Here is a 13026-nt window from a genome sequence, read left to right on the forward strand (position 1 = left end):
ACCAGTGGCTGAAGCCTGTTAACTCCTAAGGCCTGAAGGCAGGGGCATAGAGGGAAGGGTCTGAGTAAACAGTAGAGAGCAAAGCATCAGGGAGAGGAGGAGAGGGAGTGGGAGGGGAAGGGGAACAGCTGCTGGAAAGGAAAAGGGCAGAACTGGAGAGCCAAGGGCAAGGAGAGGGAGTAGGATGGGATGAAATGGTCTGGTGGGTGCAGGAGGAAACGGAGCAGGCCTGGGGCCCATCTCACACCCTTGGGGGTACAAAAGGTCAGATTCATGATGGATTGAGTCTCAAGTTCCAACGTCTCTGTCCAAATGTTTCCCCCTCCCCAAGAGTGCAGCAGAAGTAAGACATCAGGGCTGGTCATCTATTTCTGGGCCGGTATGCCCATCTCTCCCACTGTCTTTGCTCTGGCTGTGGGGCTGTGGGCATGTTAGTCACTCTCTTGTGAGCCCGGGAGATGGGTTCTGAGGTCTCTTCAGCTCTAACATGCCCTGCTTAGGCTAGCTGTGGCCTTTTGTGCTCCAGTGATAGCTGTCCCTCTTGGACCTACTCCTGCCACGTTCTTGAGCTTTTCCTGGCCTTCCTTGCTTAGCTATGTAAGGTCCACCCCACGGGAGTGTGGAAAAGTTATTCCTGTAACATAATTTCATTCCCCTGCCTGGGTGCACAATAAACACGGTCCCTCCAACACCAGAGATACCTCAGGGTGAGGATGGAGGGCTTCTGACTTTGATCTAGCCTCTCCATGGTCTCCCTAATGTTTTGGTTTATCTGTGCATGGTAAGAGCCCTGGCGGGCATGAAGAGGCTCCTTCCTTCCTAGGTACCCAGAACTGAACTTATCCACTCTGCCCTCCGCCCCAAGCTGGGGGTCCAGGAAGTTAGAGCCTCCCCCCCGAGTTCTGCTTTGACTCTCAGGTGCACAGAATTAATCAATATCCTGGCTCAGGGCATAGGACCCACCCCTTTATATCTTCCCGGTGTTAATTTGTTCCCCTGGTGTTTATACCTGATCCTCTTTGTCTTGTCAAAGACGTAGGAATGAATAGTCGCTATCTGCTCTCCTTGGAATCATTCAGCCTGGGGGATCCTCCCTTCCCACTGTGCCCTAGAAAACTGAGTCCCATAGGATCAGAGTAGAGAGAGCAAGCAGGGCACAGTGGCGGAATGAATTTCCCCTTCTCATCTTGTGCGTCCTGGGTAGAGAAACCCCAAATCCACACCTCTACACGATGGACATGGGCCAGCACTTCTCGTCCCACGCCCTGTCCTTCCCCGGCATTCCCGAGTTAGGAGTGTTGAGTGAAGCAAAGGAAACTGGCTGGAGCTGAGCCAGGTGGCCAGTCCTGGACGCGGCTCCATCTTTTATTCAGAGGATGACCTCATCCTTGGTCCTGGTTCTTTAAAGGGAAGTGCAGGGGTCTCTTTCCTGCAACCAGGATTGCATTTTTACCGCCCTCCTCCTCCACAGGATCAAAGAAACAGACTTCACCTAGAGAAGACTCCCAGCTCTTAGGACCCAGAGTCAATACTGCATTTGTCCCGCTTTTGTCCTGTCTTATGAATTTGACCTCTGACCCAGAACACCTCCTCCTCTCCACCTCCATTTCCTTCTCTCTGAGTACCTTGCCCTCCCTCAGCCCTCCCTAATTACTCAAAATCTCCCCTCCCCCAGCCCCGGCTTCATTTCCCTCCAACTCATCTGGTCTTATTTTTAGCTCTGGCTTTTTCGTTTCTTAATATGGCGATGAGCACTCAGGCCAGAGGCACCGGGACAGGGGCTGAGGAGCCCTGGGCGTTGGGGGAGGGGGAGGGGAAGGAGGCTCTGGGAGCCTGGGGGAGAGGTGTAGGAGGTGGGAGGATCCTGGCCCTCATGGAGCTGTCCTGGCCTCAGAAGGTTATCCATCTCTGCTGCCAATCCCAGAGACATATTTAGACAGGACCCGGTGGGGGCTGAGGGGTGCCAATCTCAGGGGCAGCTCCGGTTCCCTCCCCGCCCCCTGCTCCTATTCCTCCTCCTGACCCTTGTTCTCTTGGCTCTCTGGGCAGTTTCTCCAGGACTCAGCAGTGTCCTCTGTCCACTGCTCTGGGCCATTCCCCACCCCACCCCCACTGTGAGCCCCTAACTCAAGATTCGGGACCCAGGGGCTCCTCCCTACCCCAGCTAACTTCTCCTGGACCAGGAGAGCCGGCCCACATCCCACTACCTCCATGAGCGCTGCAGACAGGATGGGGGCCAGAGCTGTGCAGGGCCTGCGACTGGCACTGCTGTTACTGCTGGTGCTAGGGACCCCTAAGTCAGGGGTGCAGGGGGAGGAAGGGCTGGACTTTCCTGAGTATGATGGTGTGGACCGTGTGGTCAATGTCAACGCAAAGAACTACAAGAATATCTTCAAGAAGTATGAGGTGCTGGCACTGCTCTACCATGAGCCCCCGGAGGATGACAAGGCCTCACAGAGACAATTTGAGATGGAGGAGCTGATCCTGGAGGTGAGTGGTGGGGTCTGCAAGCCCACAGAGCACACCCAGCCGCTCTATCCTACAACTGCAAGTAGATCTTTGAGGGTAGGATTTAGGGCTAGGGGCAGTGCGGCAGGACCCCCATCTTCACCAACAGGACACAAGTGGCATGTGGCCTTAGCCAAATGAGAAACAGACTTGGGAACCCAAAAGTACCACCGTAGTTAAGCAGTTTTAGGAGGAAGGGAGGGAGGCCACAGGGAGATCTCTCCTCCATGCTATAGGAGGCTGGTAGTACTAGGTTTGGCTAGGACTGAGGTGGGTACCCCCCCAATCTACTTTCCTAGCCAGAACATGCCCTCTCTCTCTACACTTTAGGGGCTGTACCCCTAAGAGATCCAAACTGAGTATAAATTTAAATGTTATTGACATCTTATCTGCATGTCATTTATTTCATGGCTAAAGGTTTAACAGAAACCACCATGCCTCCCATTGGTCTCTCAGTCCCCTCTCTCTTCCCCCACCTCCCGAATTCCCCATCTGCCCTTATTGGATCAAGCTGGATTCCCTGATTGGAAAATTCTTGTGATTGGAGGATGCTTCAAAATGCATTCCCCACCTTCTCTTTGTGGGAAGATTCTCCTAACCCCCAAGCTGACTTAAGGCCCAAAGGAGAGGGAGGCTATTATAACAAGAAAACAAGCCTATTTGGGGGTGACTGGGAGAGCTGGTCACATAGCCTTCTAGGAGCCAGGGTGTGTCAGAGTCTCCTTGTTTAAGCCTCTGCAGCCCCTTCTCTAGCTTGGTTGTACAGAGAGCCCCCAGCTTGCCCAGAGCTTGGAGTATTTCAGGGCAAGATACCAGGCCTGCAGGCTCTCGTTCGTGTGCCCCTGCCGAGGGCTGGAACCGCCATCTGATTAATGTGCTGAGTATTTTTATCCTGAGTGCTCAGCATCCCTGGCCATCCACCTGCCAAAGGCCTCCCTTCCCTGTCCTCCTGAGAATCTGGGCACCCGAGTCTGTGTTAGGTAGGGTAAAGCTGCAAGCCGTGCCCAAGGCAGAGGCTGCTGAGGACAGGGACCTATGGGTGTGACTATACGTAGCCTAGGGACAGGCTGAGGTACAGAGGGAAAGGGCAAGTTAGGCCCAGATGAGGAGCATGGCCTGTTTCACCTCTAGTCTCTGCAGTCTCTGCCTCGGCGGGTGATGAGTGGTGGCCACAGTGACGGCTACTCTCGGCTCTCTGGCTCTCCTCACTCCTCAGCAGCATGACCAGACCTCCCACCACCCTCCTGCCCTCCAAAGTTCTTCCCATTGGAAGAATGGGAATTCTTCCCACTCAGAAGAATCCCAGGGACTTCACAGCCACACTGAGCATGGCCTTTGATCAGGATGGAGTGCAGGGTTCCATGGAGTCCCTGAAGGAGGGAAGGGCCTCAGTCACTCTGAAGCCAGACTCAGCATCGCTAAGAACCGGGAAGTATCACGAGCAGTGCCTCAAAGTTCTGCATAATAAGCACATGTAAATGAGCAATAAATGTTCAGGGATTGAAGCTGAACTAAAGACCAGAGGGGTGGGGTTGTAGGGAAAGTGGAGATATCCTGGATCCTAGCACAGTGTCAAGGTTAACTCTACTATTCCCTGCATCCCAAATGACCCAACTTGGAAGCATGAGATGGGGAATAGGGGTTACTAAGAATTCCGTGAGCTGATTCTAACCCTAACCCTCCCTCCAGTTAGCAGCCCAAGTCCTAGAAGACAAGGGTGTTGGCTTCGGGCTGGTGGACTCTGAGAAGGATGCAGCTGTAGCCAAGAAACTAGGTAAGGGAGGGGTGGGAGGAGCAGGGAGGGAAGCTGGCCTGTGAGACTGGGGAGGCCTAGGCTGGAGGACTGGGCGGCAGCCCTTGTATAGGCTAGGGCCTCTACCATGCCTATTCTGAAATGGGGGGAGAAAAATACTGAAATTGGGAATGGTATGGCTGGGGGTCCTGGCCTCTCCTTTATTCCTTATAGAGACCCATGCTCAAATCCCAGAAACAGGTGGAGGTGGCCTTTTTTACCCTGAGGCAAAAAACAGGGCTAGGTGCTGGAGGAAAGGGGGAATTCAGGGAACACAGCTAGGGCTGGAGAGGCCTCTGTAAACTCCTCTTCCAACCCCTCCCCCTCCAGAACCCGGGCCAGGCGTTACAGCACCGGCCACCAGGGGGCAGCACAGGCCTGAGACTGGACTCCGGATGTGGATGGGGGAGGGGTGGTCAGTAATGAAGTCATCTGGTCAGTAATAGCAGAGGGTTAAAGGGCTGCACTGGGAATCAGTGACTAGAGTCCTCAGAGGAGATAACATAAATATCTGTCTGTCGTTGTGGCAGGCGGAGAAAGGGAGAAAACTTGCTAGAGTTTTCTGCCCTATGTCCTGCCCTAACACCCCTACCTGAACCCAGCTTCTCCCTGGAGAGCCCCTGGGGCGAGGGGCACAGACACTAGGGGGGTAGGAGTTAAGGGGCAGTGGAGGTGAGGGGGCGAGGTGGGGGGAGGTGGAGGATACGGGGCCCAGTGGGATTATGGCTGCCACCCTGGATTTGGACCCTTGGATCTGTGGGAAGGTTGGGATCATGCTCACCCCTGGCTCACTCCCAGGACTAACTGAAGAGGACAGCATTTATGTGTTCAAGGGAGATGAAGTCATTGAGTATGATGGCGAGTTTTCTGCTGACACCCTGGTGGAGTTTCTGCTTGATGTGAGGATTCCCCTGGACCTAATCACTTTGTTTTTTTTTTTTTTTATTGATGTTTTAATGGTTTCTAACATTGTGAAATTTTGGGTTGTACATTTTTGTTTGTCCATCACCACATATATGACTCCCTTCACCCCTTGTGCCCACCCCCCACCCCCACTGCCCTGGTAACCACAGTCCAGTTTTCTCTGTCCATGTGTTGGTTTATATTCCACATATGAGTGAGATCATACAGTGTTTGTCTTTCTCTTCATGCCCTCCCCACCAACTCCAACCTCACACACACAGTCAACAGCTACCCCTTTCTCCCATTCCCCAGCCCTCCTCTCCCTGCTTCTACTAGTGAGGACAGAAACTCACTCTTCCTTCAATGTCCCTGCTCCTCCAGGTCCTAGAGGATCCTGTGGAATTGATTGAGGGTGATCGAGAGCTGCAGGCATTCGAGAATATTGAGGATGAGATCAAACTCATTGGCTACTTCAAGAACAAAGATTCAGAGCGTGGGTAACCCTCAGACTCCACTGTGCCCTCCCTGGATCCCCATTTTACCTGTCCTCCTACCTCCCCACTTCACCCACTGTCTCAGCAGCTCTGCTTCCTAACTCCTCTTGCCATGGTCAGCTCCATCAACTGCTCTGAGCTCCCCGCACTCTGGGGGCTTCCCAGACGGGCACTTCCCACATTCTACCTCCTGCTCCCCGCTCCCACTATATTTTAGCCACTCTCAGAGGACAAGAGGTGGTGGGTCTCAGAATGAATCTCACCTCCCAAAGAAGAATTGGGGAGAGACAGAGAGGGGATGGTTCCCTGGCAGACCCTGGTTCCCCCAGAGACTGACTCTGCATTCCCCCCTCAGATTACAAAGCCTATGAGGATGCGGCAGAGGAGTTTCATCCCTACATCCCCTTCTTCGCCACCTTCGACAGCAAGGTTCTCCTCCCTGCGGCTACATTGGGTCTCCCTCATTCCCCTCAGCTGCCCTCCAGTCCCCTCTTCCAGAATTTATGGGGGACCTAGTCCCTCCCTACACACAACACTCCCCACTTTCACCCCCACCTCAGGCCTCTCCCACTCCATAGATTTTAGATATCTAACCTACCCCTCTTCTGTTCAACCAAAGCCCAGAGAACTTAAGACATTTGTCCAGTGTCACAGTGGCAGTGACAAAGGCCCAGGTTGTCTGACTCCCTTCCTAATATCTGCTCCCCCATAGTACTGCTTCTCACATTGATCCTGCATCCCCTGCTCCACTCCCCCCTGCCCCCTCCCCCAAAGGTGGCAAAGAAGCTGACCCTGAAGCTGAATGAGATTGATTTCTATGAGGCCTTCATGGAAGAACCTGTGACCATCCCAGACAAGCCCAATAGCGAAGAGGAGATTGTCAACTTCGTGGAGAAGCACAGGAGGTGGGGAGCGGGGGCAACTCTCTGAGCAGGGTAGGCTCCTCCTCAGGCTACAAAACACCCGTCTATGAGATAGGCTGGGGGAGTCTCAGCCAGCCAGGAGGCTGGTCTGACCTGGAGATGAATATGCTTCTGGGTACCAGTGCTCACTGATACACTGACCATTGTGCACAATATTTTGCACCCTAGCACTTAGCCCTGAGCCCTACACACAGAAGGTTCTTCATAAATGTGTATGGCTAACTGTGATGTTGATTGTGATGAGTGTTAAATGCCTGTGGTCTGACAGGACCTGTGAGGTGCTTTCTATCTCTATTATTTTATTTAACCTTTCTAACAACCTCAGTTAAAGAGGTTCCATAGGTAGTAAGTGTCAGAACGGGATTCTAACCCAGAACTGATCTGTGTTCATTCTCCTACATTACCCTACGCCAGTGGTTCTCAACAGGGATGGAGGGATTGGCGAGGTAGGGGGAGGATTTTGCCCTCCAGGGGATATTTGGCAATGTCTGAAGACATTGTTGGTTGGAAGGAGTGCTACTCGTGTTTAGAGGGTAGAGGCCAGTGATACTGCTAAACATCCTACAGTGCACACAGGACAGCCCCCCAACAACACAGAATTATCCAGCCCTAAATGTCAGTAGTGCTGAGGTTGAGAAACCCTGCCCTACGCTCACACATAATTCTCTCCCTTCATAGTACTCCACCACTGGAAATACCCACTCATCAGTGTAAACGCTGCTCACTCTCACTCTCTCCCACTAGATTATGGTCCCCTTCATCAGGGCAGGAACGTGTTTGCCTTGTTCAGCTCTATCTACACAGCACCTTGCACAGTGCTTAGAAAATCTCAGACTCTCAGTTTTATGGAAGGAATGGGTGAATGAATGAACGAATGAATGAACGAATTCCCAGATGTCCAGTTCTTACCTTCCTCCCAAAAGTCTCTCTCCCAGTCCCTTGCCCACCCTCTGCTCTCCCACCTTCTTTAACCATGCAGTGATCTGGGCCTGGTGCCCAGGGCTTAGGCTTGGCTAGATGGCTTTGTTCTGGGCTATAAGCTGTCTGTGCCCTAGACATGACCCAGAGGCAGCCTCTGCTGTGGGCACCCTCTGGAGGGGAGAGCGTCCTTCTCATGCACGGAGTATGACTCTCTATCTGTCGCTTATAGGTCAACCTTGAGGAAACTGAAGCCTGAGAGTATGTATGAGACCTGGGTGAGTGCCCCTGGACCAGGCCAGGCCCTCGGGGGAGCATGGGTGGCTGAAGACGCAAGTCCTAGAAACATCCCACCTTGCTGTTCCTCATGCCTTGCTTGTAGGAATGACAATGCACCAGCAAAGGTTGAGGGTTTCGTTCTAAGAATGTGTCAGGAATTGGGAGACACACATAAGTTGATGAAGATGACAAGGGAGGAGCTCCAAGCTCTGGGGCTAAAGGGTTTGTGAGGGGAGGTGTGGGGGCCATGGACCTGAAGGGGGCAGTGTCGCTTGGAAAAGGGTCACCACCACAAGAATGTACCTGATCCAGGGCTGGCCCCATGGCTTAGCGATTAAGTGCACGCGCTCCGCTACTGGTGGCCCGGGTTCGGATCCCGGGCGCGCACCGACGCACCGCTTCTCCGGCCATGCTGAGGCCGCGTCCCACATACAGCACCTAGAAGGATGTGCAACTATAACATACAACTATCTACTGGGGCTTTGGAAAAAGGAGGAGGATTGGCAATAGATGTTAGCTCAGAGCCGGTCTTCCTCAGCAAGAAGAAGAGGAGGATTAGCACAGACGTTAGTTCAGGGCTGATCTTCCTCACAAAAAAAAAAAAAAAAAAGAATATACCTGATCCAGAAGCTGGACTCCCACAAAATTCAGGTTCAAGGAAGATCTACGGTCTGTTCTGGGCTCTCTAACTTCAGGGAGCATACCTAAGGCCTCCCATCTCCCAACAGGAGGACGATCTGGATGGAATCCATATTGTGGCCTTTGCAGAGGAAGCCGATCCTGGTGAGAGAGGAATACTGGATTGGATTTGGGGGGCATTGATGAGGGGGGTGGTGGGGGTGTGTGTTGTAGCATAGGCTTCCCTTGGGAGGCATTCCTGGAAAAGTGCAAGCAGCCTGCGGCTAGACCTGTGGAACTGTGGGAGGCAGGAAAGAGATCTAGTCTCTTGTTCCCTCTGGGTCCTTTTCCTCTCTGCCCTACCTCACACTTCTCACTTGTGTTCCCTCCAAGATGGCTATGAGTTCTTAGAAATCCTCAAGTCTGTGGCCCAAGATAACACTGATAACCCTGATCTTAGCATCATCTGGATTGACCCTGATGACTTCCCCCTGGTAAGAGGCCTGCACAGGCACTGCTAACCTAAGGTGGGGCCTTAGACAGTGACACTTCTTGAGGGGAGCTTGTTTCAGAGTCTTTCCCCATCTTCTAGCTGGGGGACCCTGGGAGGTTTATGCCTGTTGCATGATCAAGGGCACTGTGGGCATGAAGGGCATCCTGAGAAAGGGAAAACAGGATGGGAAGTGAATTGCATGGGTCATAACACACACGATTCCTAGAGCAGAGGCTGGGTGGGCAGCACATGTGCCCACGGCTGGCTCCTTCTAAAGAAATCCAGAATTTGGGGGAACGGGTGGGCACATTAACCCTGCACGTGGTGTACACAATCATAAAAGCAAAGCACAGAGATTCCATGTCTCAGGGTACAGCTTTGTTTCCAGCTGAATCCCCAACACCTAGCACTCATTGTTGAAAGAGCAATGGAGTGGACAAACAGAAATGTAAGGAACATTGGCAATTACCAGGTATAACTACCATAGTTTAGAGATGTAGAAACTGAGGGCCAAGGAGAAGTGACTTGCCCAAAGTCACAAGGTCAATCAGTAGCAGATCCAGGATCATAACAGGGGTTTCCTATCTAGTTTTCCTCAGAGAGGAGGGGCCAGTGTCCCCAGCTGACACTCTTGATACTTTCCCTTTGGGATTTCTACCCTTTAACTGCTTAGCTCTATCCATTCCCTTCAGGCCTTACAGAAGGACCCATCTCTCATCCACTGTGAGTTCATGGTGTCCTCCCTCTGTCCCTGGGCTGACCCTCACACACATCCACCTGGATTCATGTGTTCCTAGACTCCATTAAGTTACCATATGTGGTCTCTCTACAGCTGGTTCCATACTGGGAGAAGACATTTGACATCGACCTGTCAGCCCCACAAATAGGAGTCGTCAATGTTACTGATGTGAGTTTCCTTCCCTCATCCCCGGTTGACCCCCAACTCTGCTTCCCAGCATAGCTAGCTCTCCTCTGCTCTGCCAAGTAGGAATTGAGCCCTTCCCAGAGAAATTAGACATGCCCAGTCTAATGGCTGGATAAAGGGAGAGATGCATGACCTGGACACGCCCCTGTCTCCACCTGTTGGAATCGGCTACTCATCCTTCAAGGCCTAGTTCAAATCCTCTCTTCTCCATGAAGTCTTTCCAGATCGCCCATTTGGAATCCTTCCCTCCCTGGCACTCCCAGAGCCCATTTGGCATCGAGAACATGGCTTTTACATGGCTATTTATGTATCATGTCTGTCCCCTCCAGTACACTTTGAGCTTTTTGAGGGCAGAAATCTTCTCATTCACACATAGCAGGTGCTTCAAAAATGGTTCTTGAGTTGAATTGAATAAGCCACAGTCTTTGCTTTCCTATAATTCTCAGTCTAACTGGGGAGCCAGGTATTCTATTAACTACAAGGCCAGATCTGATAAACTCTATAATAAAGATACAAATAAAATGCTAGGAAGGCACAGAAATCACAGCGTTTTCTGCTTGAGAGAATCAGATAAGAGTTTAAAAGGAGTGGCATTTAAAGTGGAGATTGTACAATGTATAGGAGTTCTACAAGTGAAAATTACGAGAAGTGATTTCCAAATTGATGGGAAAGTTAGTGCAAAGCGTCAAAAGTAGGAAAATGAATATCAGGTTCAGGAAAAGGCAAGTAGTTTTTTATGGCTTGAGAGTCTAGAGATCTCTGAGGATGGTGCTGGAAAAGCAGGTTATGAAAAGCCTTGAATGCTGGAGAGTCACTGACTTTATATTCTAGTCCAGGAAGAGCCACCAGTGGTTTTGCATCAAGGGCATGATAGAGAGGTCTGTTTTATTATTATTTTTTAATTTTTTTATTTTTTGTGAGGAGATCAGCCCTGTGCTAACATCTGCCAATCCTCCTCTTTTTATTGCTGAGGAAGACTGGCCCTGGGCTAACATCCATGCCCATCTTCCTCCACTTTATATGGGACGCCGCCACAGCATGGCTTAACAAGCAGTGCATCGGTGTGCGCCGGGATCCGAACTGGCGAACCCCGGGCTGCCGCAGCGGAGCGCGCGCACTTAACCGCTTGCGCCACTGGGCCGGCCCCGAGAGGTCTGTTTTAGGAAGCTCAGCATGTCAAGAGGTTGGAAGAAAGATTGAAGGGAGAAGGTCTATTTGCCAGTCCAACCATTCTTCCTACCAACCATTGTTTCTACTCCCACTGTCACTATTCTAACCTAGACCTTCACCTGGACAGTTTCTCTGGCCATTGACAGATAAAGGGAAGGGACAGAGGATGTAGGGAAGGATGTACAGAGTCCAGTGAGGGGAAGGATGGGTCCAAAGACCTGAGTCAGGCTTAGCTCTGGTCCCCTGTCTGTGCCATGTCCTAGGCGGACAGTGTATGGTTGGAGATGGACGACGAGGAGGACCTGCCTTCTGCTGAGGAGCTGGAGGACTGGCTGGAGGATGTGCTGGCAGGCGAGATCAACACAGAGGATGATGACGAAGACGATGATGATGACGACGATGATGACTAGTTGCTGTGGCAACCATCTCCCAGCCCCGCCTGCTCTCCTCAGGCTCCCTCCTGCCTTCCCTGTGCTTCCCTGAGCTCCTCCAGGGACACCAGGTCATTCTCTGCCACAGGGCCCATTGGGGTTTATATGCTGAGTGCTGAGACTCTGATCCCCCTCACCTGATGAAGAAAGGAGCTACTTTTCCCTAGGTACCAGCCCAGCTATCTCATCTGACTTCTGTTTCCTGTCGCACAATGTCCCTGTATCTAGTATTTGTTTCTTCCATCACTCCCTACACTCTTTCTTGTGATTTTCCTCTTGCCATATCTGTGGGCCCCCATCTCGATTCTGTTCCCTCCACTTGTGCACACTCTCCCCTGACTCTCTCAAATCCTATATCCTTCTGACTGTCCTATCCCTGGCCAGGAGGAAGGGGGGGTACTTTGTCTGGGGCTGCATCTCACCAATCTCTTGTTAATGTATTTGGGTCAAATGAGAGGCCTCAATAAAGGATCTGGGGCAGCATGAGCAAGTGTCTGCTGATGAGGTCTCACCCCTATGCCAGGAAAGAGGCAGCCAGAGACTGGGAGATTTAGGTGTGGGTGACTTGTTAGGGTACTGTGGTGGGGGGGTTGGGGCTCCCTCCAGGCAGTTATCCCAGAGAAGCTTGGATTATTTATCTGCCGCAAGTCAACAAGCCTTTTCTGAACACATGGTGTTTGTCCAGCACCACTATTAGGCTCTGGGAGAACAGAGAGTGCTGGGCCTGTCCCTGCTCTCGAGCTGTTTAGCCTCACTGGGAAGTCAAGACAAACACACTCAACAATTGAAGAAAAATACAAAGCAATATGTAATTAAGTGATTATGTGCTGCTTGATAGCACCCTCCCTGCAGCTCTTATTGAACGTCGAGACTGAGCCCAAATAACACTTCCTCAAGGAGGCCTTCCCAGAGGTGGCCCCTCCTGCAGTTTCCTCCTCTGGGTTCACACTGCACTCTCTATATACACCTCTATTCTGATATTCAGTTTGTTCTATCATAGTTCTTCATTTACACGTCTGTCCTCCCCACTAGACTGTGAGCCCCTTGAAGGCAGGAACCCAGGCTTTTCTCTGTTTCCACAGGGCCTGACATGCAAAAAGTAGTCCCTAATAAATGCTAAAAGAAGGAACAAATGAACAGAATGGGCTCAGAGGAGAGAGATCAGAGTGGGCTTTGATGGCTTCAAAAAGGAAGTGAGCATTTTCTAGGCCTTAAATGAAGAGTGGGATTTGACTGGGGGCAAAGGAGTTGGGGAGGGGACATTTCAGTCGGTGGAGACATCAAAAGCCCTGGCAGAATGTGTGTGTCATATTGGGGCCCAGAAGAAACCAGAGAGACAAGAAGAGGAGTTCAAGTGATGGTCATGAGGTTGGGTGGGCATAATGGGGCTCAGCTGTAGAGGTGTTTGCATTTAATCCTGTAAGAAGGGGGGAAAGGGCAAAATTTAATCTGGCAGTGATGAGCAGGATGGTTATAGGGAGGGGAGCTGATGGAGATATCAGAGGCAGGGAGCCCAACTCATATAATCAGAGACTGTTATAATAATCGGGGTGAAGTTGGGAGAATATGGAA

The 13026-nt window shown here is 51.5% G+C and overlaps 1 protein-coding gene across 1 annotated transcript; it reads left to right on the forward strand.

Moving 5' to 3' along the window:
* Positions 1-1882: 1882 nt before the first annotated feature.
* Positions 1883-11940, forward strand: CASQ1 (calsequestrin 1). The gene is made up of 11 exons (XM_058537887.1): positions 1883-2490; positions 4198-4282; positions 5099-5199; positions 5585-5696; positions 6053-6126; positions 6472-6602; positions 7771-7816; positions 8546-8600; positions 8829-8929; positions 9761-9835; positions 11287-11940. The coding sequence occupies exons 1-11, from the start codon at positions 2212-2214 to the stop codon at positions 11431-11433; spliced, it is 1206 nt and encodes a 401-aa protein (XP_058393870.1). The 5' UTR covers positions 1883-2211; the 3' UTR covers positions 11434-11940.
* Positions 11941-13026: the final 1086 nt, after the last annotated feature.

Source organism: Diceros bicornis, chromosome 4, assembly GCF_020826845.1.
Source record: "Diceros bicornis minor isolate mBicDic1 chromosome 4, mDicBic1.mat.cur, whole genome shotgun sequence".
Taxonomy (NCBI): domain Eukaryota; kingdom Metazoa; phylum Chordata; class Mammalia; order Perissodactyla; family Rhinocerotidae; genus Diceros; species Diceros bicornis.

Excerpts from the sequence above, each read along its gene's own strand:
- CASQ1 (XM_058537887.1), top strand. The coding sequence starts at position 2,212 with ATGAGCGCTGCAGACAGGATGGGGGCCAGAGCTGTGCAGGGCCTGCGA. Across the intron at positions 2,491-4,197 it reads TGGAGGAGCTGATCCTGGAG|TTAGCAGCCCAAGTCCTAGA; the intron begins GTGAGTGGTGGG and ends CCCTCCCTCCAG. Across the intron at positions 4,283-5,098 it reads AGCTGTAGCCAAGAAACTAG|GACTAACTGAAGAGGACAGC; the intron begins GTAAGGGAGGGG and ends GCTCACTCCCAG.